General features: G+C 31.4%; 1 protein-coding gene across 1 annotated transcript; it reads left to right on the top strand.

Annotated features, from left to right (window-relative positions):
• The first annotated feature begins 15,207 nt into the window (after positions 1–15,207).
• On the top strand, positions 15,208–24,819 carry LOC107450532 (embryonic protein UVS.2). Its single transcript, XM_016066347.4, has 3 exons — positions 15,208–15,683; positions 19,961–20,308; positions 22,697–24,819. The coding sequence occupies exons 1-3, from the start codon at positions 15,359–15,361 to the stop codon at positions 22,900–22,902; spliced, it is 879 nt and encodes a 292-aa protein (XP_015921833.1). The 5' UTR covers positions 15,208–15,358; the 3' UTR covers positions 22,903–24,819.
• Positions 24,820–26,335: the final 1,516 nt, after the last annotated feature.

Genomic DNA, 26,335 nt, shown 5'->3' on the forward strand with positions numbered 1-26,335 from the left:
ATATTCGGATGCGAATTTGCATATAGCAATTTATTTTAAGGACTTAATAATCTTTCTTCTTCTTTTTTTATTATTTTTTGTATATAGCTTATTTTACTGTAATACTTTTATGCAACTTCGGATTTTTTCGTTCTTCGCTAACTGCGAATCTTATAAGTTGAAGAGGCAAGGCAGAGACCTCAACGAACACTATCACATTAAAATTCCTTTAGGACTTGTGAACATAGGATTAAGTAGTACAGACGAATCGGTTGGTGGTGCGTTACCGAGCTACCACACCCATATTCAGCATCTTTCAATAGTCACTTTACTGCCATTATCATAGCTGGCTACAGCATCACCTCCTACATCAGAAAGCCTCCACACGGGATTTTATAAGTAGTCTGAGCAGACTATTTAACCCTTTTGAAGGCCGTGGTAAGTATACTTAAACCCACGTTTTACCACTTTTAATTTAGGTTTACATTTTTCAATAACTTCAACTTTCTTGAAGTGAGTTTGAATAAAATTGGTAACCATTTCTCACTTTTAAAAAATGTATAAAGTATAAAAATACATAATTCCTTTTGAAGTTTGTAGCATTTAAGGAATTTATTTTATAAGTAAAGAAAAAATAAAAGTCAGTAAGTTCCTTATAGGTCATGTTAAATATATTTGCCACCAAAAAAATGGCATTTTTATAAACTAAATGAGTTTTTTTTAATATCAATTACTGTTCTTAAGACAATTTCAATAATACTTTAATTTACCTTTACTAGAAATAAAGGGCCCGTTAAAGGGTTAAAAAGTAAACCAGTTGTGAGCATGAACCCAGTTTCTATTTTAAAAGTAATTGAGAGAAATGTATCATATATCTTTGAGAATTGAATCTGTAGTGGTTGACAAATAAATAAGACAAACCAATCATGCTCATAAATTACAAAAATTTTTAGAAATATATTTGCTACCATTTTCAAATTTCTAATAGATTTTTTATTAAATGTCTCTTTCGTTAACTGGTTTACCTTCATGGTGGTCAGATCGGACTACATACATACCCTCCAACTGCTACGGAATTTCCGTAGTTTCAGAAATCTTATTTTCAGACGGTAGCAAAATTAATGTCTTAATATTTAAAAAAAATTAATTTTAGCGTAACTTGTCCACTATTACTTATAAAAATGCAGGCCATATGGCTAGATTCTTAAGTTCTGATAAAAGTTTTATGAGAGATCCATTTGCTTTAAAAATTTCTACTTTGGTTTGCTACCACTAGAAAGAATTATTTTCAAAATCTTCATAAGTTGGAGGGTATGTACATATAAAAAAACCGTGTGGAGGCTTTCAGTTATAGGAGGCTTTAGCTACGGGCTCTAATACAGATTCAGTCTAAGCCTTTCAATAGCTAAGTAATAAAGCTGCAAAATTTTAAATATTTTTTGCTTTTTTTATGGTTACCCCCTTTTACATATTTAGAAGCAGACTGTCGTAGTTCAATTTTTATAATGCTACAACTGGAGAAGTTCCTCCTCGGAACGGTTACAAGTTGGCAAATATGATCTCAAAATGCTAAGGATCGCCATCATTCCTATGAGCATTTTTTTTAGAAATATGGAGACTGGTAACTCAACTATTTCGTTCTTGATTTAAACATGGAGAAACAATGCATTCGTATTCATTGAAAAAAAAATGCGTGGAGTCCCTTCGCGCGGAAGAAGTTAAACTTCGCAACCTGCGACGTTAATTGTAGAAGAATCAGCAGTCGCAGAAGGATCACTAGTTCTATTCAACGACTCTTTTTCCTGCTCCGCTCGCTTCCGTGCTCTGTAATCACGGTAATTCAGCGCATTTTTCCCTATTAGTGAACCTCTTGAACCAGTGGAAGTGCTTGTGGTTGCCTCATCGTCTCGCCATGGAAAATGTATTTGTATTAATAATGTATGTGAATGTAGTTTCAGAAGAGAAAACCTAACAATCAATTGATATTCACAAGAGACGTACTTTGACATAACCTTAAATCCGTCGCATTGTCCGTGGGATTGTTTTCACTCATTTTTTACAATTGTTATCCACTAAGTTTGAAAATAAAAAAATACTACCCTATTAAATTATATGTGTATCAAAACAAACTAACGAAAATATTTATAGAAAAACAATACTTTTATGACTTTTATTATTTTTATGCTAGTGAGAACCAAAACAATATGGAAATGAATGAGGGAAAACTGGATCCTACCACGTGATTTCCCGGCTAATAAAAATGTAGCGTTTTAAACGTTTACCGCAACCTTGTTGGAAGTCGCATAAGAAGTATAACTTCAAAAATATTGTTGTTAAGTCTATATGCATATTCATCTGAAATTAGGTGATTGTGATTCATAAAAATTGGACAGGCAGTCAACTCTAGAAAATATCACATTACTTTAACAGAGATGCCAACTGCTCCGGACACGCCAAAATAATTTAAAAAAAAACAGTAAATAACTACAAAGTAAATTTTGCAAATATGTGACTAATTTTGTTTGCTTTTTGAATGGCATAGCATGACATAAGTACAACAAAGTGATGAATGACATAAGTACAACAAGTTCGTAGGCAACAAGTGATGCCTACGAATTATTTAGAAATAGTGGTGGATCAAAATCTTCTCAATTGAATATCAAAATCTTCTAAATTGAATATATTAAACCAAGAATCACAATTGATAAACTACCACTTTAAAATATATATTTAATGTCCGAAGCAAGTTGGCATCCTTGCTTTAAGCAAAAATGTTCCACCATTTTTTTTCCACAAATGCTTTTTACGTCATAACAAAATATTGCCCAGTAATCTTAAATGGGTAAATAGTGTTAAAAGATTTTGAAAAATAAAGACATTATATATATACCATGTTACAGATACTTCAATTTATTATAAAATGCCCGGCAACATCAAACAATACTGGTGTTTTATCAAAATTAAAACGTTTTTCTGGAAAATATTATTTTTCTTCTCATCTAAATTAGACAGATTTATTTTCTAAAGACTCTTCAAAAGAGCCCATTACTTCAGTTGCATGTAAACTAGAAACAGCGTTTAGTAATTGGTGACACGCTAAGTCTTAACGATTTAAAAACATGAAAATGTTGACATAGGTGTTTTAACATTTGTCTGCAATCTTCCATTTCTCGAAAGTTCTCAAAAATGAGTGTTTGTTTTGAGTTAAAGCCAATGGTATTATTCACAAAATTTATTCTATCGCAATCATCGTGGGCTTAAATGAGTCAACAGAGTAGGACCATCCCAATCGGAGGTGTCTTCGGTTTACTGGAGCATTCCAGAGAGAATTTTCATTCGATGAGTTTCTTCTTCTCGCATCAATTGTTGAGAAGGTTTCGGGGGAAAGGTGTATATTTAGAGTTCACTCTAGACCTTGGATGGAATCCGTCTGCGGAGGCCAAGTTGGGAAGTCACTTTTAAAACTCAGACTCATTCCAGCTGCCATTTTTGAATCGTTTCACTTTAAAAAAAGTTCTACGCCTTTCTTTTAATCAAAAATTCGAGTGATGAGGAAATGAAAAATATATTGTATTCTGATATCTCTTAGAACAGCATAACTGCCAACTTTTACGCATTCGGCGTAAAATTGTATTTCTATATTTAAAGTGGAAGTAAAATATATACTTTCAATATATTCTTTATATTTATAAATTTAATTTATAATCTTTTTCACCACCACTACTTTTTTTAAAAAATATAAACATATATATCAATATGTAGTGCTAGTGATGTCAACTTGCTTCAGACAGAAAATAAATATTTTAAAGTGGTAGTTTATTAATTGTTATTCGTGGTTTAAAAAATTCATTTTAGTAGATTTTTATCCTCCACTATTTCTAAATAATTTATATAACACAGCATTGTTGCTGTCATGTCATGCTATACCTTTTAAAAAGCAATCAAAAATAGTCAAATATTTGCAAAATTTACTTTATAATTAGTTATTGTTTTTTGAATTAATTTGGCGTGTCCGGAGCAGTTGGCATCTCTGTAGTACTGGTGTAGTTATCAGTATAAGCTTTACAAAAAATACAGCGTATATTTCTGCCTAAAATTGCAATTTAAATTCCATATTACTACAACTGCATACCTGCCAACTTTTACGCATTTGGCGTAAAATTTTATTTCTATATTTAAAGTGGTAGTAAAATGTATGCTTTCTATATATTCCTTGCATTTATAAACTTAATTTATAATCTTTTTTGACCACCACTATTTTTAAAAAAAGTTTAACATATTTATTAATATGTATTACTGACGTGATATTCCGTTAAAGCGTTTTCGCTATACAGTGTATGTTTCGGCCTAAAATTGTAATTTAAATTCCATTTTACTACCACTGTGGAAAAGCATCCTCGAAAGAATTAAAAGTTGGCAGGTATGCAACTGAGAAAATTATTCTCGAAAGAATTAAAAGTTGGCATACATGTAACAGCGTTGAAAGTCCATATATATCAGGACGGGAAAGAGTAAAAACTGGTAACAAATAAATTTCATTTAGTTTTTTTTTCGGGAATAACAAAATATCCGTAACTACCAATTTTTTTTAACTGATACAATTTATCTATGGAATTGCTTCCTCCCCGAGAAACAATAAATAACAGTGAATTGTTTATTGTTAAGAATAGATTTACTCCTCCCGAAAATTATCTATTATTAAAATATTTCTACTACCAGTGTTTTCTCTTTTCTGTCTCGCTTTCAGGCCTGAGTTAGAATAAATCTCTCCCGACTGCAACTCAATTTAATACAACCTGGAAAGTTTTTCTTAATTTTTTTTTTTACAAATAAGTTTAATTAGTGTTACGAGGAAAACTTAACTACAAGTAATAGTTAAGGATGGTATCGAGAAAAAAGTTTTGTATGTACCCCCTATATTTTGGGGTTCAGAAATCCACATCTGGCGAAAAAAATGCATGTTTATTCAAAGAAAATACGTTTTTGTGTCTGATGTCGTAACTTGAAATATCGTCTTCCACTAATGAATTAGCATATTTGAGGTCATATCTTCGAATCATTAAGATTGAGTTCTAGAATGGGAAGATCTGATTATTAGTTCAAAAGTTATTCAGGGTGATCTGTTTTTTGTTTTGTCTTCTGCACATACTTGCCAAACTTTGGTTTTGCTCAAAATAATTTTTCCAAGTAGTAGTAAAATGAAAAACGAATTATAATTTCAGGTTGAAATATTTTTTCATTTTGCCAGAAACATATATTCAGGTCATTGTCTTACGTTTAATTTGTTCATTTATATTGATTCATTTACATTAAGGGAATTCCTTTATCAAGTATTGGGAGAAATTTGCCTTCGTACAGGACTTTTTGATGGAACTAACTCGTATTTGCGTCACATGGAGAAAAATACCACTAGAAACTTCCACTATTATCCTGACGGCTAGAGGACTCTACCCTATGATACCACTAAGAATATTTCACGTCAGTACTGTGGTCGGTGCAAACCAGATGCGAAACTCGTATCGACCAGCTATCACTGGGATTTGAACCAAGTTCACCTCATTGGAAAGCGAATGCTCAATCCCCTGAGCCATTGCGACTATCTTTATCTAATTATAAGAATTGCCGGTTATTATACTTATACCATTTTGCTTTAAAAAGAATTTTTTTTAAAATTTTGAAAAATTATTTTTCCCGAAATGCTGAATTTTTGCGAATTAATGGTATAACTCTGCACTGAAGATCTGCTCTATGCAGGATGCTTACCACGAAAAACCTGAAAAAGTGGAAGGAAAAGAATGAAAATAAGAAGTATTTTAATAACACCCTATTAATATTATAATACACTATCTAATAATACACTATCTAATAGTACACTATCTAATAGTACTCTATTAATATTTCCAAACAAATATATCTAAATGCGAATTCTCGAAATTTTTTTTAAAATTTTGAAGCGAAATGATGAGAAGAAATTTCTAACATTTTTGTTACACTATTGATACAAAAATGCAAATTTGGGGAGAATAGTTCAGTCGCAAAGTTAATGTTTTTGCATTTTATTTTTGGTTGAATATAATTTAATTAAAGAAATTTGATTGAATTTAATTAGATTAAAAACGGTTTTTCTTACCTTAACAAATAAATATTAAAAAAATATATACATAATATAAAATGTGTACGCATATTAAAATAGATACACATTGTAGCTATTTCGTGGCGGGGCCTTTAATTAATTCAGATTTGGAGAAGTTGGCATCACTGTTGCTTTCACTTTTAAAATTTTCAATGATTCCATGGTTTCATTGTGGATAGTAATGGCGTAAGCTTAGCATTTCAATTACCCAATCATTGTCTGGTTCCTTCTGACGTCATGGGAAATGCTTTTTCGAAGGTAATGGAAAAAAACTCAGAATTTTCTTCCCTTTTTATTTTCTCCAACTAAAGACATTTTCAGCATCATATTATCCACTAACGGATTGTAATTTAAGAAGAATTTAATGATCATGGTACCAACCATTTTCATGCAATCTTCTAAAGGTCAATTATAGGTTGGTTTCTTTTCCATAAAGAACCGGATTTCTTATTTCAATACTATTTTTTTTTATTATTTTTGCAATCGTAATTTTTTAACATTAAGGATTTGGATATCATTCGCATGATACTATGATGCTAAAAAAGTTTTCTTTTTATTTCATCCAGGGAACAAACTTTTTTTCCTTCTTTTCTGCTGCATAAGAATTATAAACGGGTCTTTTTTTTTTTTTTTTTTGCGTGCTTGATTTTTAACTCTGCAATCGGTTTTTCTTCACAAGTTACAGTTTTTATGTTATTTAATAATATATTCCTCACCTGAATTTTTTAAAATTCAGTCGAGCGTATGCTAAGTATCCCCACTTTTTCAAGCGGCAACAAAAATTATGCTTTCACCCTTTCGTGCCGACTGTCACAAATACGTGCCAGCATAAAACCGTATCAATCAGCGTAAAAAGATAAAACTGGTAACCAATGTAGTTCTTTAGCAGTTTATTTGTGGGCGGGGTAATGACAGTTTGCTTTATTTAATTCACCACTACTTAGTTCGAATTAAAAAATATTCTAGTTACACTTTTAACACACGTGTATCGAATGTGTTCGATTTAAAGTAAAGGCAAAAATAAATCTGTCAAATTCGCTATGCCCAAACTTAAGCTACCGCTTTTTATTTTTTACCATCCTGATACTGATTCCTTACGAATACATTTATGACTTACCCGTCCCGAAAGGGTTAATAAATGATTCTTGGTTAAGTAAATTTCATGAAGAAAAAAATTTGTGGACACCGCTACATAATACTTCAAATGTTTATACAAAAGCGACTTTGTTACAGGTAGCTGTGTGATTCTTGATTTAATAAATTCGATTAATTAGGTTTTTATCCACCATTATTTCTAAGTATGGCGAACGGTATCGCTCGCTAAAAGCTGTGCAAAGCGTGGAGGTTGCGGGTTCGAATTCCGCTGATACCCTGGATGTATCTTAGTGAAGTCCTTCTCTTATCTGTCCTTCGTTTTGACAAAGGTTTAGAAGCATAATTGAGCACACACGCCTGCAAATGAATTTAATTCCAATAAACCAATATATTTTAGTCATGTTTGACCTTTTAACAAGTAAACAAAATTAGCCTTATATCAGCAAATTTTAGTTTGTAGTTGTTTACCGTTTTTTACATTAATTTGGCTTATCTGGAGCAGCGGCTCCCAATTTCTTTGGCTACAGAACGCTAAATAGTCAACCTTCTTTCGGCGGAGCCCTGACTTCATAATTAAAGTCGATTTAGGGAACTGTGTACGTATTTACTTATAAAAGACTACTTTATTTAGAAAATATTCAATTAGAGTATTAATAGACCCCTGAGTCGTGGTGGCTCAGGAGATAGAGCGTTCGCCTCCTAATGATGTGAACCGGGTTCGAATTCCGGTGATGGCTGGTGGTTTCGAATTCAGCACCCGGAGAGCACCGACCACAGTGCTGACGTAAAATATCCTCAGTGGTAGACGAACCATGAAAGGTTTTCCTCTCCTTGTTATACAAATGCGTGTTAATTCTATCAAAAAGCAACTACTCCATGAAGGAAACTTCTCCCAATATATGATACAGAAGTTCCCTTGTCTTCTGTATTGGACTCAAAATTAGAAGGCTACGGAGTTGAACATTGGTAGTTGTAAACCCGAAATTCAGTAGTGTGTTCAATGTAGGCTATAAATAATTTAGAAATAAAGAGCCGTGAGGCTCAGGGGATAGAGCACTCGCCTCCCAATGAGGTACCCAGAGTTAGAGCTCCAGCGATAGCTGGTAGAAACGAATTCCGCGAGGACAGGATGGCCTGGTTGGTAGGGCGTTGGGCCCATGTCCAAAAGGTAATGAGTTCGAGCCCCGCCTGCCGAAGACTTCCCGTGTAGTAAATCGTGACTGGTGCACGTTAAATCTGTTGAGTCATGAAGCCCCACATGCTCCCATATTAATAGTGTGTGATTTGGAAATTAATTGTTCTCTGGTTCAGGTTAAAATTATGATCTGTGGATAAATGAATGAATGTGTAAAGGGATTTGCACTATAAACGGGCTGTGACGTGTGTGTGTGGCTGAATTAGTTTCGTGGTCATGGATGGTTCCACTGAAAAAACACGAAACGCACCCTCTGCCTTAAATATGCTTGGTTTCCCTAAGTAGGTTTGCTAAATCAGCAAGTGACATTGGAAACAACAACAAGAATTCAGCACCCGTCTCGCACAGACCACAGTGCTGACTTAAAATATCCTCAGAGGGTAGACGAATCATCATAGGCTAGAGTCCCCTTGTCATCAGGCTAACTGCGGAAGGTTTTGTGGTTTTCTTCTCCATATAACTCAAATGCGCGCTAATTCCATCTAAAAGTCCTCCACGAAGGCATAATTTCTCCAAATACGTGATCCTGCAGTTTCTTTATCTTCTGGATTGAATTTAAAATTACAAGGATATGGAGCTGAACATTGATAATTTTGCAAACTCAGAATTTGGTCAGCTGTTCGACATCGATTGTAAAATAAAATAAAAATAAGAGGAATAAAGAATTTTCATCTTTTTCTCATTAATAACTAAAGCTAGGTGTTATGTCTAACAGTTGAACTTGCAGGTCCTGGTTTATATCTAGTATAGCTATGCTGAATTATGATTTATTTCAAAAGAAAAATTAAACAGAACAACTATGAACATTAGAAATTGTTATTAGGGAGACATACTTCTATATTAAAGAATTTAGTTTTTTTACGTGATAGGAAACACATAATGCAATATTTTATAATTTGCCGGCCAGGTGGCTGAGCGGTTAGCGTGCCTGACTGCGAGGCGAAAGGCTGCGGGTTCGAATCCCGCTCTGGGCATGGATGTTTCTCTCTATGTGTTGTCTTTTGTTGTGTGTGATGAGTGAATGTGGCCTACCCTATGAACGGGTATTTGTGGCAGTGTGGCGTGGGTAATGTTGCTCGCCTCCGCGACTTGGGTTCGCAGGTGCCCACTGGGTAACGTTATATGAGGAGCAACACTTCCGAGGTGAAAAACAAAAGTTCAGTACCAGACGTTATTGAAAAAAAAAATTATATAAGCATAATTTGTGCAATATATTGTTATAAGAAGTATTATTATTTTTTTAAAAAAATGCTATTTTTATTTTCTTGGCATGTTACTTGAAATACAGGCAGAGATTAATTAAGTTATGAATTATTGGTTGGATCCAAATAAAATCAGAGGTTTCAAAAATAATTATCATAAAAAGCACAAACTCGCTGAACCCTTTTAACTCCTCCACGGAAGGGTTCCGCGGAACACTATTTGAGAACTGCTGGTCTAGACCGGTGAAACCATTTCAGTTACAGCTAGTTTTCGAAAGGAATCTATTTATTCTTTTTTCTAAACTATTCAACAATATCTACTTTATCTTGGAAAGAAGCAATTTCATATATATGCTAAAATTATGAAAGAAATCTTGATAGTTACAGATATTTTATTACTAACGGAAAAAATTCTAGAATAAAATAACTTTCGTACCAGTTTTTCCTCTTTTCCATTTTGCTACCATAAGAGCTTTCAGCCATGGTCTAGACGACTAACTAGATTACCTATAGACGACTTACTATATCTAAATTACTTTTTCTTACATATTACTAACTTTGTTCGGTTGTGTATGACTTTCATTACCAAAGACTTCATAAACCTTTTCCACCCTCGTAGACTTCAAAGCATTAAGTTCATAAACCCTTTTTCATAGGTAACCATAGAAACACTTGCAGCTTTTCTTCAAAATAATACCGTTCTTACTGTCCATCCGTTCACAGAACTCGATAATATCATACAAAAACATCACAGACTTTCTAAGAATAATGGAACATCAAAAATCCAATAGCCGCCATTGATTTTCTTTCGTAAATAACATTTATGATGTCAAAGACCTTTTTCTTTGCTCACAAATGATATTTTTTCTGAATGAAAAATATATTGATTATCTTAGACAAGGGCTTATAGGAGAATTAATAACTGTTAATAATAATTAAAAGGCGATTTGTAAATTGGGTAAATTTATTAAATAAAAAATTTACTTGGGTGTTTTAAAAAATTATTTTAATAGTTAAAAAATTGTGAAAATTTAAACTACCACAGCTTTTATAGTTTTTCCGTAAGATTTTATTTTTTAAATGGAAAAAAATATTCAATCTTCGAAATTTAATTCTTGGTTTAATAAATTTAGCTTAAAGCTATATGTAAAATAACACAATTAAACTAAAACAAATATGTAAAAGGCCTAAAAATTATTGGATAGCAGTTTTATACGGAATTCAGAGGAACTAATTCCTCTTTAGAACAATATCATTATAGATTACTAATGACTCGCAAAATTAGGTATAGCCGACTCAGAATTACAATGGGATTTTCTCGAAAATGAGGTCGCTTGTTTCGACAAATGGTTCTTGTCCCCCAATGTATTGATACTACTGTAGCAGCCACTAATGAGTCATCGTAGCTTAAGGATTATGGTAATTAATGATATTCCAGTTGGTACAGAACTGATTGTTGAAGTGTTAAAATATAAGAGTTCAGAATCTATCTATTAGATTTATTATAATGTAAAACTTGGACCCAAGCAATAAGATTAAAATATATTAATTAAACTGCTCTATAATGGAAACAGAATGGAACAGAAATATAAAAAGCATCTTAACAAAATGTTAAAAGAAGCTGACGAAACTCAAGAAAAAATTCAATATTTAATTAAAGCTCGTTAAGCTCATAGTTTAAATGAAGCGAAAATGCGTGCTTGAAACAAATTCGCAGGCTAGCACAAGTAATAAACACTTAAAGAAGTAATATATTCAAGCATCACAAGTAATTTATTTTTTATTTTTTAATGGCGGGCACTTGGGATGTAGTGTCTCATTGGCCAGGAGTGCCAGAACTGCTACTCTCTTCTCGTTACCCAGTGAGCACCTGTGGCGAAGCCACGGCGGTGGAGCAGCGTCGCCCACGCCACACAACCACAAACCCATTTATAGGGCGGGTCACATTCCCTCAAAGGAGGAAGGACATAGAACAGAGAGAGAAAGAAACATCCATGCCCTGAGCGGGATTCGAACCCGCAACGATCAGTTCTAGAAACCAATTAAAGAGAGGCTGAACAACTCCATAGAGATCTTTATTGTTGCTTTTCTCTTTTTTTAAAATTTTGTTTAAATAGTCGGAATAAAATTAAGTTGTTTTTCCGGTTCACACTTGCACTTACTTGATTCTTTTAAGGTACAGGGTATACAATTACCCGATATACAATTGATCGATATTCCTCTTAGTGCTTTCCTTAAGGTTAAGTGCCATTGCTCGGTATTCCCTACACTGATGCTTTTTAAGACGGATTGACATTGCCAAATACTTATTTGTCCGGTATTCCAGGCATTGCTGTTTTTTATTGCCCACAATACATTTATTCGATAATCATTACAATGATATTTTTTAAGTTTGAGTGACACAGCCCGGTACACATTTGCTGGGTATTCCCTACACTGATGTTAAGGCAATGTGCCGCAGCCCGATATGCCCTACACCAATGTTTCCCAAAGTGTGGTACGCGTACCCCCAGGGGTTAGGGAACAGTTTAGAGTGGGTACGTGTTCTTATGCGATATATCTTGCAACAAACGAAAATTTCAAAAAAATTTATTTAAAAACAAAGCTAGCCATGAAAATTTACTATTACGTATTTTTCTATTGACCATTTTTTGCAGAGTTAACACTTAATAATTAGTGGTGTCAACAGACAGTAGTGATTTTTAACTTTTGTGCAGTTTTTTTTATAGTAAAAAATACATTAAATTTTTTAGTAGTGGTACACAGCTTTACGAAAAATTTAGAAAGGGTACACAAAAGTCATAAATTTGGGAAACACTGTCCTACACTAATGCTTTTAAAGGTTAAGTGACACTATCTCGAACGCATTTACTCAGTATTCCCTACATTGTGTGTCATAAAAAATTTGATTTATTGAGTAAAGTAAATATTTTTTTTGTTTGATCATCAATTTTAGTGACTTAAGGAAAAAGAAAATTCAAGTATTCCAAAATATTCAAGTGGTAGCAAAATTTACACTACAAAATGTATTTCCTTTCTTTAAAAAAATGGAGCATTAAGGTGTGTGTTTCTTGATCACCTCAAAGATTTGGAAACTTATTGCACACTTAGTAGTCATGCTAGATGAATATTATCTGAATTAAAGTGGTTACGAAATTAATAAAACTTAACAAATTAATAAAACTGCGATAAGTAGTTTGCTATTACTTAAGCAGACCTTTGGGAACTCCTGTCGAAAATCAGCACGAGTTCAGAGATGCCAACTGCACCGGACACGCCAAAATAATTAAAAAATCGGTAAACAACTAAGTAAATTTTGAAAACATTTGACTATTTTAGCTTGCTTTTGAAAAGGTATACCATAACAATAGGGCAATTAAGTCGTGAATTACATAAGCCTTCGAATTATTTAGAAATAGTGATGAATAAAAATCTACTAAATTGAATTTATTAAACCAAGAATCGCAATTGATAAACTACCACTTTAAAATATATATTTGGTGTCGGGAGCAAGTTGGCATCTCTGCAAGTTTTCTGAAAGCTTCAATATAGAACTATAAAAAGACTAGAAACCTATGATCTAGTGTAAAAATGCCACTACAAATTTATAATAAACAGCATTAGGGTTCAAAATGTTTTTTAAAGATAAAATTTGAATTTTCAAACCTATTCTTAGATTTTTGATACTTATTCAATACGTCTCTCTCTCTCTGCATTTTTATAAAAGAAATAACAGATAAATGATAAAAAAATATGTATAAGAAATCAACTACATAACAATAATTTGAGTTACATTAATTTTATATCCCTTAAACATTGACGAGAGAACCCTAGTCAATGCAAAAAGTCTAAATCTTCCTGAAACCCAGCGACTGAAAATAAGCATGGACAATATTTTGCGATCGAAAAATAATTTAATCAGCCACACTTAAATGAACTGTTAAACTAAATTGAAAAAACAAAAACAAAACTATTCCGTTAAAACGTTTAGCTCATTAGTATCCGAACTTTTATTTGTGTGATGATGTAAAAAGTCTGTTTGCGGAGAAATCGGCAATAAATATATATTAAATACCTCTATACTTCAACTATGAATATTTAAACAAAGTGGATATTTCTTTTTTTTACCTACCACATTATTGAGAAGGCACTGAGCTTTGACTGCAGATGATCTGCAGGGTAGCCACTTGCTGTGCTTTCATCAATAAAATTGATAAAGTGATGAAGAATTAATAACGAAAATCAGCATAATCTCAGTTAATTTTGCAATACTTTAATCCCTTGGAGGCGGGTGATTCATAAAAGCATTCGTACAAAATCAGAATCAGGATGTAAATATTAAAAAAAGGTAGCTTAAATGTTGGTGTTGCTAATTTGACAGACTCACTTTGCTTTGACTTTAATTATTGTTAGTTTAATCATATACATAATCAATGTTAGTTCAAAGTATAACTAAATAGTTATATTTTGAACAAAGTAATGGTGAATTAAATAAATCAAACAATTTTAACCCCGCCCACAAATAAACTGCTAAAGAATTACTTTGATTACCAGTTTTATCTTTTTTCCCTGGTTGATACGGTTTTATGCTGGCACGTATTTGTGACAGTCGGCGCGAATGGGTTAAGGCATTTTCCACAAAATAACTGCAACTAAATGACTTTTCATATGAACGTTTAAAATATTGTATTATTTATAGTGGTGGGCAAAATAATTTTATATCGAATTTATTTATTTATAATAGATATTTTCTTTTCATGGTACCCCTTTAAAATTTTTGCAATTAAATTTAGTTCATAGATATACATCCTATAAAAAATAATGTGTAGTGGCTTTTACAAATAGATAAAAATGACATTGTTTGATTCACTTTCGTTACCACTTTAAAAAATTTTTAAGACCCATGAAAACACTATTTGAAAATTAATAGCACATTTCTTCACCATTCAATTGCGCTTCGGCGATTTATCATACACTCCCAGTTAGTTAGAGCCCCTCGCGGGGTTGATGCTAAGATAACTGCAACATATGAGTAATAGCATATTTTGGAGAAACAAAAATAGATCTGTTAACCATAATATAATAATAATATAAATTATATTTGGATACGTTTGTTTTTTCTGAAGAGTAATTGTGAAAATTAGGAAGCATCCCATTAATTTAAGCGCAGATTTGATACAAGTTTTTATTTAGAAAAACTTTTTATCATCATTGCAAAATGTAGATTCACGTAGCAAAAATATTTATTGCAATTTTAATATTTCATCTTACGAAACTTTTGTTAGTTTTGAGAAAAATTTTTAATGCTAGTCATTTTCAAACAGAAGCATCTCCTTATATAATTTCTCCCTTTCTTCATTTTTTTTAATATTTAAAATAACTATTCAAGAAAAGAAAAGTTCTGATCGTTAAAACAAGTTTCTCGTATGTAAATTCGAAATCGTAAAACATAAAACTTTTTTAACTTCCTCACAACACCATCCGGAATTTTAAGTCATATAACAAAAATGACATAAATGACATCTGGCGCACTCACACACAAAAAAAAAAAAAAAAACGAAACAAAGTGTGCGCTTCAAACTGAACAAATCTCATCAACTCACATCCACATTCCCAAAGAAGGAAACGGACAGGAAAAAGCGACAGAGGGACCCCTAGATTATATCGATCCCGTAGTCCAGGGTGCCTTCCTTCAATCGATTTCGGAGGAACTCTTCTTCATCTCATTCACATACATCCCACCGAACGAAGAAGATGGCGATCCTCAAGCTACTCCTCAGCATCTTCAGCATCCTGTTGACAGTACGAGGGGCTGCCCTGCCGGATGCTGATCCGGAAGTTACCGAATGTGAACTGACCACGGGCCGGACACTGACGGTTATTAAATCGGCAGGATTCCCATCTAGGTATGGGTCCAACGTAGATTGCCAATACACTGTTCGGAGAAGATCCAGATCTGTATGTTCCGTAACGTTTCTCTTTAATGTTATGGATTTGGAGATGAGTCCGAACTGCACTAAAGATTATCTTCTGCTGAGCGGAGAGAAGATGTGCGGTTCGAAGCCCATAGGATTTTCCAGTGTGTTAAGTAGTCTTTTGATTGTTGTTTATATGTGGTCGATAGCTTAGATTGTTTTAATAATAAATTTTATGACATAGCTTTTATAGGAATCTGAAACTTAACCTGTATATTTAAAAATACTATAATCAGTAAACGTTTATCAGTTTTTAATATATAGTTATTAATATAAAGTAATATATCTGTTGCTATATTTAAAAAAACAAGGCACCTGAAAAGAAAATAACTGTACAGTGATCCAGTGGTTATAAAATATTTGTAATAGTTGTATTAATTTGGTCAGGAGAGCATTATTTTAAAAATTTAGACCTATTAGAGTGCAAAATTCTCGTAGAAATATATTTATTTATAAAATAATTTGATGAAGTAGTCACAAACTTATTAAAATTTTGATGTTTGTTTTATTTTCGAAACTACTTTTTAAATTTTGTTAAACCGGGGGAAACCTATCTCGAAAATTGAAAAAATTGGATACAATGTGTTTTCAATTACCTCGGTATTTGAAATCCCCAGATCAAAAGAACAAAATATAAAAATTTATTTAAAATTTTGATATATATACAAATATGTAATAAAATAATATATATATATATATATATATATATATATATATATATATATATATATATATATATATATATATATATATATATATATATATATATATATATATATATATATATATATATATATATATATATATATATATATATATATATATTTATAATAATAATAATAATTTAATGAAAATCATCTAAGGAAGCACGCTGATTTCACCGGTTTCACTGGATTACATAATAGATTTGTTTTCAAAAATATTGAAGTGCTTCAAACAGTATAATAAGCAAAATTTTTTTCCAAAGTGACATTTTAAAATCAAAATTTTCCTCAGCATTGTTTTCCGATATGTACTTCACAGGATTTCCCACTGGATAATAATTACATACTTACTGTCTATAAAATGGAGCTTGCGGTATTTTTTATTGAATTTGACTTCCCATTTTGAAAATATAGCTTTGAAATCCATTTCTTCAATTTTAGGTTTTTATTTATAATTTCCTAAAAGAATTTTTTTTATACTTTAAAAATAAAGATTTGCAATATATTTTGAATAAGGTAGATTGCAACTTAAATATTTAAGTTTTAGTTTTTTAAAGTTTTGTTTAGTTTTATTAGGCATTAAAAAGTGATTTTAAAAAGCAATAAATAATTGAGTGATTAATTATTTTGAATTAAAGTAGAATAATTATCGAAGCTTAATAACTATTAAATTCCACGAACTATTAAGAGAAAACTCTACTAAGAAAAATTTTTGATTGAAGAGTATCAAATGCTAAAGATAAAAATTATTTGAAGTACTGATAAACATTTAAATTTCCTGACTTTGATAACGGTACTTACGAATTTTTAAAGGGAGCTTTTTTGCTATCGTTGTGTGAGATATTACATAAAACGAAAAATATAAGCTTCTTTTTACAAAAAATTGAACATATTTAAAAACTAAGGAAAAATTAATAGCTTATGTAAATAAATGTGGCAGAGAAATTAAAAGAATTTTAATGCATTTTCCAATGCTGTTTTCCGAATATGGCTTTTAATAATAAATGTGGCTCAGAAATTAGGTAGAATTTATTAAAATACATTTTACCATCCGTTTTCTAAATACCATCCATAAATGAAGTGAATCGAGTTCGAATCGCAGCAATGGCTGGTCGATACGAATTCCGCACCCGGCTCGCACCGACCACAGTGCTGATGTAAAATATTTTCAGTTGTAGAAGGATCATGGGTTAGAGTCCACATGCTGTCAGGCTATCCGTAAGAGATTTTCACGGTTTTCTTCCCCATGTAACGCAACGTATTAGTTCCATCAAAAAGTGATCCATGGTGTCAAATTTCTCCCAATATTTGATCCAGGAGTTCTCTTGTCTTCTGGATTGGGTTCAAAACTACAAGGCTGGAGTTGAATATTGGCAGTTGCAAACCGAAAATTGGGTCAGCTGTTCAACGACCGTTAATCAAATAAAATACCATCCATAGATTTCTTTATTATCATATTTTAAATGTAATTATACAAGAATGGGAATAAAATATGAAAATTTTTCTTCACTAACTCCATAGAAGTATTTTTTCTTTTAGCAACAAATATTTTGAGAGATTTCACATGCCGAAACTGTTGGAACAATTTGAAGTTAGGTCTTTTTTACCTCTTCAAAATTTGCATTCACCACAATTAGTGGAGGAAGTTGAAAGCGTTTTTTAATACTCCTGAAATTAAAATAAAAAGCATAGTAATTATAAATATTGCAGTATTATTAATTATTTTAAATAGCTGGCATTAAAACTGTGAAGAAGTTATTATCTAAATCTTATTTGATTCGTCAGAATTTTGTATGAATGATGAGGGTATCATTTTTAAAAGATTCAAATCTAAAATTGTTTAATTAAAAATGCAGTGATCATAGTATCACACACAGTTATCACAGAAAGAACTCAATCTATCTCAACAGCAAACTTAGAAAAAAATCACAAATCCTCAATTAAAAAAAAACTTTTTGTAAGCAATAGATAAACTCTTGTCACTACTTTCACCTTATTTTGGTGAAATTAGTTCAAAAATCGCGGTCATTTAAAAATGTTTTAATTTTTATTGAACTCTATATTGATCACTGTTTCATAACACAGGGATTAGTTTGGTAAAAAACCAAAAAGGCTGAAAATAGTTACCCAAAAATGCTATGTGCAAAAACACTGAAAAAATAGAAAAAAAAAATACATGAAATTTGAGCAAGAAAAAAGTGTATACAGGAAGCATTTATCCGCAGAATGCTATCAACGTCTTAATAAAAATATCGATGCGAGATTTTATTTATTTATAATGTGTTCATATGAACCTCAATGCGTGATTTATAAATCACGCGAAAACAAATATCGATATTTAGTTTTAAAATCGCGTGAATACCAATCTCGATGTTTGATTTTAAAATCGCGTTTATACGGATCTCGATGTTTGATTTTAAAATAGTGTGAATACGAAACCCGCTATTTTGTGATCCCCCCCCCTTAAGAATTCACAAAAGATGAACTTAAGAGAAAATAAAGCTTTTTCTTTCTTTTGTTATAAAACAAAAAATGTATCGCGCTCGTGTATATTGTACATACCTGGCTCTTAAATTTTCTTTCGAAACCACTTACTATTTTAACTTACCTGAAACTATTTTAATTTCCTTAAGCGATTCTTAAATCACTCCAAAAAATTTAATTGCAAGAACTGGAAAGCGTTTTTTTTTAAATTTATTTTTACCCATGATTAAATACATAAAAGCCTATTGAATGCATAGAGTTTTATAAAAATATATTCACTTTCGGTTTTTTCTGTTAGACCAGGGAAATTTTGACTCGATGAAATAAATTGAAAAAAAAAAAAAAAAAAAAAAAACAAATTGCTACTTTCTTTGAAAAAGTTCTGCCGCATTTCTCTGTAACTACCTACACAATTAGGAAAAACGAGATTAGAGGGAACATTGCCCTGGCTTTAATCTTTTTCTTACTGTAATACAGTATAAGTGTATTTTTGGGAAGGGTACAACTTGGGAATTTTTTAACCCCTTAACGATCGGTTAATTTTCAAGAAAACCGTCTTAAAAGTGACTATTTTTTTAGCTTTTGTATTTGTATTACGTATTTGATTAGTGCTGGCATTTAGTCTTAAAAAAAACTATCTGCAATTACCTTAAAAATATCCTGGTGCTGCAATCTGGAGTGTACAAGGAGAAATAAAATGTTTTCCGGGCAAAGGAAGTGAATTAGTTTTATTCATATTGGCGCGCTACTATTGAACACTCCAGCCCTTCAATATCACGGGAGCGAGAAATAGAGGGCGAAACCTCACCCCGTCATTTTCACGGGAGTGAGAAGGAAGGAGTGAAGTGACTAAAATAAGCATCATGCACTAATTCAGAACCGCAATAAATCTATATGCATGTAAGAATGTATGCCACTTGCATATTAGAGGTTATAAAACTTAATACAAAAAGAAACCATGCATATTTCAAATTTCTCATACAATAAAATTTCTCATATAAAAAAAAAGAAGTCAATGAGGTTTTTTTTAGGGATTTTCTGATTTATTTCACGGTACTTAATGATAGTATACAAAATAATATTTAATTATGAAATAAGTATGAAAAAGTTAAAATTATTGATAAAATGTAATTTAAATGTAATTTCATCTGAAGCAAAAATAATTAATTTTAACAAATTAAAAATTACCTTAGGAACTGTGTCCTTCTCTGAAGAGGATCAGGTAACGATGTCCTTTCATTCCGACAACGAGACGAGAGGTCTGGGCTACATGGTAACTGTCGTCCAACAAGACTGTCCATTGCCAACATGCGATGCGACTTTCATCGAAGAAGATTTCATAATATCCTCACCCAACTATCCTCTGCCATATGACAATGGTCGAACATGCACCTATACAATACACAAATCTAATCCATCTATCTGTAGACTACTTTTGAAAGTGGTATCTTTTGATGTTGAAGAAGACCCCCATTGCCTATCTGATTTCTTATTGGTCAACAATGATAGACTGTGTGGTGTAATGAGTGAAGGACAAATAAGTGAGTATAACTGAGGGATTTGAAAAAAAAGCTGTAGATCTATTTTTTTTCATAAATAACTTGTTTAAAAAAAACTTCGTATATATATATATATATATATATATATATATATATATATATATATATATATACATATACAGAGGTGCCAACTGCTCCGAGCACGACAAAATATTTTTTTAAAAAAAAAACTGTAAATACCTACAAAATTTTTTTTGCATAGATTTAATTGCTTTTGCTTACTTTTTAAAAGGTTCAACATGACTTAACTACGATGCTTGATGTCTGTGTAATCTCGGTGTTTAACGCGAAGTGCCACTGACCGAATCGTTACTATTGAAGTCGTTTGCTAATATTCTATGATAAAGTGGTGAAATATATAAGCCCTCGAATTATTTAGAAATAGTGGTGGATAAAAACCTGATAAATCGAATTCATTAAACCAAAATTCATACATTAAAAAACTACCACTCGAAAATATTTATCCGCCGTCCGGAGCAAGCGTTTGCAGAAGGCGGAGCAGCTAGAATTTATGTATATATCTGCATACATGTATATATATATATATATATATATATATATATATATATATATATATAGATAGATAGATAGATAGATAGATAGATAGATAGATAGATAGATAGATAGATAGATTTGCGTATATCTTTAGTAAAACTCATGATTGAAAAGATAAATATTTAAAATAGATTTTGAATTATAATTTGAGATTTTGGAAAATCAGTGGTTGAAGAGACTTTTTCAAGACTATTCATTATCAAATAAATTAAGATAATTTTTGACTGTGTCGTATGCAAAAGTTTGATAATTTGTATAGTCTAGACTAGACGATGCATGGCTTAGTAAAATAATCTTTCTTTCGAACGCATTCTTTACTTGAAGAGGTATGTACGGTTTCCTTAAAATTTTAATTTGATCAACTGATTAGTTTTTGAGAAATCGTGTCCATTGACCTGAAAAGAGTTTTAAAAAAAAAACTCAATTTTTCCATTTTTACTTCCGATTCCTCGAGTCTAATGTAGAGATGCCAACTGCTCCGAATTCGACGAAATATTTTAGAAACTAATAGAGAACTACAAACAATATTTGAAGATTTTCAGTAAATTTTACTAACTTTTTAAAAGTCTCACCACGACTTAAGAAATGATGCCACAGGCGACTAAAAATGCGAAAAGTGCTGACTAATAAAAAGCAAAAGTCTACTAAGGATAAAAATCAGTAACTTTGAATGTAAAGATTAATTTCACTGTAAATATTAATAGTTTTTAATGTAAGTCTTGGTAACTATGGTTGAATAATTAAACTGATTAAATAAAAAAAAAAGATTTGAATTTTTACACTTCTTACAATTTTAGTCATATGTAGCATTCCTGTTTACCTGTAGTACAGTAGGGTATCACATAAGGCTGTGAACTATTTAGTAGTAGTGGTGAGAAAAAAAATATTATAGATTGAATTTACTAAACCAAGAATCTTACATTAAACCATACCTGCCAACTCTTCCGGAAGATTTTATTTTCATATTTAAAGTGGTAGTAAATATATACTATTTTTTCTTTTATAATTTTAATTTTTAAATGATTTTGATCACCACTATTGTTACAAAAATTAAACACATATATAAATATGCGTTACTATCATGGTTGTCAACTTAAGTTTTCTCAAATACACCGTATTTATTTGCTTAAAATTGAAGTTTTAATTCCATTTTAATACCACTGGGAAAAATAATAATGGAAAGGATTAAAAGTTGGCAGGTATGTTAAACGACTACCACTACAAATATTTTTCCTCATCCGGATAAAGTTTGCAGTTCTGTAATCCCTTTGCTCCTACTGTCAGAAATACGTGGCAGCATAAAACTATATCAATCAGGGTAAAAAGATAAAACTGGTAATCAAAGTATTTCTTTAGCAGTTTATTTGTGGACGGAGTTATAATTGTTTGATTTATTTAATTCACCATTACTTTGTTCAAAATAAAACTAGTTATACTTTGAATTAACATTGATTATATATATGATTAAACTAACAATAATTAAAGTAAAAGCAAAGTAAGTCTGTCAAATTAGAAACGACTACATTTAAGTTACCGTTTTTTATTTAATTACGTCCTGATCCTCATTTTTGTACGAATGCTTTTCTGAATTACCCGTCCCCAAGGGGTTAATGGAACCTTTTATTTCGTAGGGAATTCTAATCTGATTTACCTTAAACTTTGTAAAATATCCCTGGCATCCTGTTTTATAAGATTAAAAATTAAAAAAAAAATTATATAACTCCATGAGAATTATTTCTTCTTTACTTAGATATTTAAACCTTCTTGAAATTTATATTTTATTAAACAATTTTAAATATTCCCTTTTTTTTTCAGTTGACACAAGCTTCCTAAACTCGACTCTAGTTATTGAATTCCAGAGTGACCACGTGACGACAAGAGACGGCTTCCGGTTTAATGTTCACCAAGAGATGTGCGATTCGTCTTCAGATGCACCAGCATCAACGACGCTCGTACAAACAACTGCCCCCGATAACGCCACTGAAATCATTGCCACCACCATCAGTCCAACTACCGAATGATTCATTATAACGAAAACAACTAAACCTTGGTGTAAAATTTCAGTCCTATTTCTTCTGCTCAGCAAGACAGTCCAACTCTTTCTGCATGAGCCACAACACCTCATCTACCCTCCAGGTCACAGAAAGGGACAGCAAGGCAAACAGTGCTGAACCAAACATCATAACTGACCGCCAAAATCATTTTTAGTAGATCTGTTCTGTATGAGACTACATGCAAAGTAACTGAAATTAGTCTTGATCAGCGATGCATTGTTTTAAGCGTTTTGCCATGCATTAAGAATCACTGAATTATTGTTATATGAATTTCGACAACCGATAATCACTTATTTGCAATAATTAGAGTACCAGACAGAAATTAGAAGTAATCGCATTAATGTAGTTAAATTCTCACAAATTCAAATACTTTGCAGTGCATTTCGCTATTATCGAATAGTTTTAACTAACGTTTTAGTTAAGTGTTAAAAAAATGTTAGAGTATTAACCATAACTTCCTTAAAAAAGTGCTTAACTTCTTCAATTTACGAAATTTCGGCACCATAATTTAACATAACTTACCTGGGTAATATTTATTGTTGTGGAAAAGGGAAATATTTGAAGTATTTTAAATCATTTGACAAATAAAGAATTGTTTTGTTTATTCGGAAAACTTTAAATTTTTCATTGAAGATTTTCGAGTAACAATTAGTGAAGTGAGACAAATTAATGTTTATAAAAATATTGGAATGCACTTACATCATAGAGTTTTTTTTTCCCATTTACATTTATTGCGTTAAATGATGTAAAAAGTAAAGAGAAAAAACACACTAAGACGGGATTTGTATACACCTGGGAGGCTGCTGAGTAATCAATAAAGTGATTCGATGAGGAGGATATATTGCAAATGTCTGAGGTTGAGATAGGGGAAGGTGGGAATTAATGGTAAATCGATGGGAATTCAAATCGAGAAGGGAAGAAAATGAATTGTATTCTTGATGAAAGATGGGCGTTTAGTTATGACTTTGTAGTTATCTACAATGCGGCGAGAAAGTTAAGTAAACTTTTGGGTTTTATACATTCATAAGAATGCTTGCGAGTGTTAAGCAATTTTTAGCGAAAAAGCTCAATGAAAATCAGTTGTAATCTTAATGAAAGATGGGCGTTTAGTTATGACTTTGTAGTTATCTACTAAATGGCGAGAAAGTTAAATAAACGTTTGTGTTTTATCCTCTCATGAAAATGCTTGTGAGTGTTTAATATTTTTTAGCGAAAAAGCTCAATGAAAATGAGTTGTAATCTTAATGAAAGATGGGCATTTAGTTATGACTTTGTAGTTATGACAATGTGGTGGAGAAGTTTGGTAGGCTTTTGGGTTTTATACATTCATAAGAATGTTTGCGAGTGTTAAACAGTTTTTAGCGAAAAAGCTTAATGAAAATGAGTTGATGAAAATGAGTTGATGATAAGCGCCCATCTTTATGAAAGATGGGCGCTTAGTTATGATTCTGTAGTTATTTACAATGTTGCGAGAAAGTTAAGTAAATTTTTAGGTTTTATCCTTTCATAAAAATGCTTGCTAGTGTTTAACAATTTTCAGCGGAAATGCTCATTCGTAAATTTTAAAATACATGAAAATTTTCATATACTAGCATTGATTGAAAAATATAAATAAGTTATAATTTCAGATCGTAGCATTGAAATATATGATTGTTCTAAACATAATGTGTATCGATTGGCGATCGAAATTGGGCTACAGGTGGTGTAGAGCAGAACTCTCTACCTATGGCAACATTTTCCATGATTTTACCATTAGCATGTGGAGAGTCATATTAGATGGAAGCGCGTTAGTTTCTCTCTTGATTTTCAAATAGAATAAGAACTTTTAAGTTAGGAACTGAAAACTACATTAAAAAAATATTTGTGGCAATTAAATACAAAAAATATTAAGAAAGGCGAAAATATTGTAGTAAATTCTTATACAACTGAGAAGAGGAGGAGAGGGTCAAGATATGAAACTGCTACCCAGATAGCATATTCAAGCGTTGCGATCGCGAATGTTGGATTAAATGATTTCGTCTTATGGATTACAGATATTTTTTTTTAAATGATTAAAATGAATGGTGCATTATTGCTTGCAAGGACATAAAGTAAAGCGTTTCAACGAAGTAAAAATTTAATTTAGAAATAAAATAAAATTCAGAGGATATGTATCTATATTTATTTGTTTTTCAAAAAGAATGTACAAAAACAGTCGATTAAACATTTAAATATATTTAACAGTTTTAGATGTATAGTATGTTAAGTTTTTTTAAAAATTTTTTTAAGGAAAAGTTATCTATCAAAAATTCACTGAGTAACAATTTTGTAGTAATAATTATCATAATAAGCTATACGGATAAAAATTATTTAACCAATTTTGACAAGCAGTTAATCCTAAAAAATAGGATAGTTGAGTTACGACGTTTGCGCGTGATCCAACAGTTGGAGTTTTATTTTTCGTGCATTGAAATGTCTAAGCTGATGACGCTTCACTTATCTGTCCCCAAGCAATCAATCAATGAAGAATGAGTTACAGATAGCAACCAGTAGAAATGTGTTTCATGAATATAAATCGCCCAATAGAAATGGTGCAAACGAACAACAAATAGAAATGGATTTATTCCATTCCGTGATGTAGCTCAACTTCTGGCTTGGACATCTCGATTGTTTCATTTATTTTTAGGTGTTATCACGTGTCTTCGTTTCATTATATGTGTATAACGTATTTCTTCATTTATTTCCAGATACTTTCAACGTTCTTTATGTAATTTCTCGTATTTTTTGTAAACTTTTTCATATGTGATTTTCCTGGGTGTTGGTTTCCTTTTTTCAAAACACAATTACTTTAACAGATTATTGCTTGTTTATGTTGGCTAAATAATTCTTATTTACCCTTTATTTTTCTTAATACATCCGTCTAGAAAATATGACTTAAAATACTATTATTTCAAAACACACGAGATAATATTTTTGCTAGAAAACAATGAAATTGAAAAGTCACTATTGTTCAAAGTTATAAACCCTCCAAATCATATATAAATTTAACTTAAGATACATACGAAATGTAGCCTAGAACAATATCGTAGAGAAAGCTTAGTCTTGGCAAGTTAGAAAGTTGATCGAAAAGCTGTTTCAAGTCCACACACCACTTTCTATTTATATTCTCAGCACAAGTACAAGCAGCATGTTTTATTTCCTCAATGCTTTATTTCCAAGTAAACTGTTTTCTGAAAATGGATTATGAGCATGATAGTTTTATATTTATAGCATGCTCTGTAACATTTGTTGGTATAAAGTGTTTTAAGTGATATTTGGTCTGTATTCTAAAAGTGTAATGATGTTCAAGTTAATAAATATAATTTTATGACAAATTTAGCATATGTGAATCATTAGGGTACTTTTGTAAAATCTCGTCTAC

The sequence above is a fragment of the Parasteatoda tepidariorum genome, chromosome 5 (genome assembly GCF_982258835.1).
Source record: "Parasteatoda tepidariorum strain Cologne lab strain chromosome 5, Ptep-v5.0, whole genome shotgun sequence".
Lineage (NCBI taxonomy): Eukaryota > Metazoa > Arthropoda > Arachnida > Araneae > Theridiidae > Parasteatoda > Parasteatoda tepidariorum.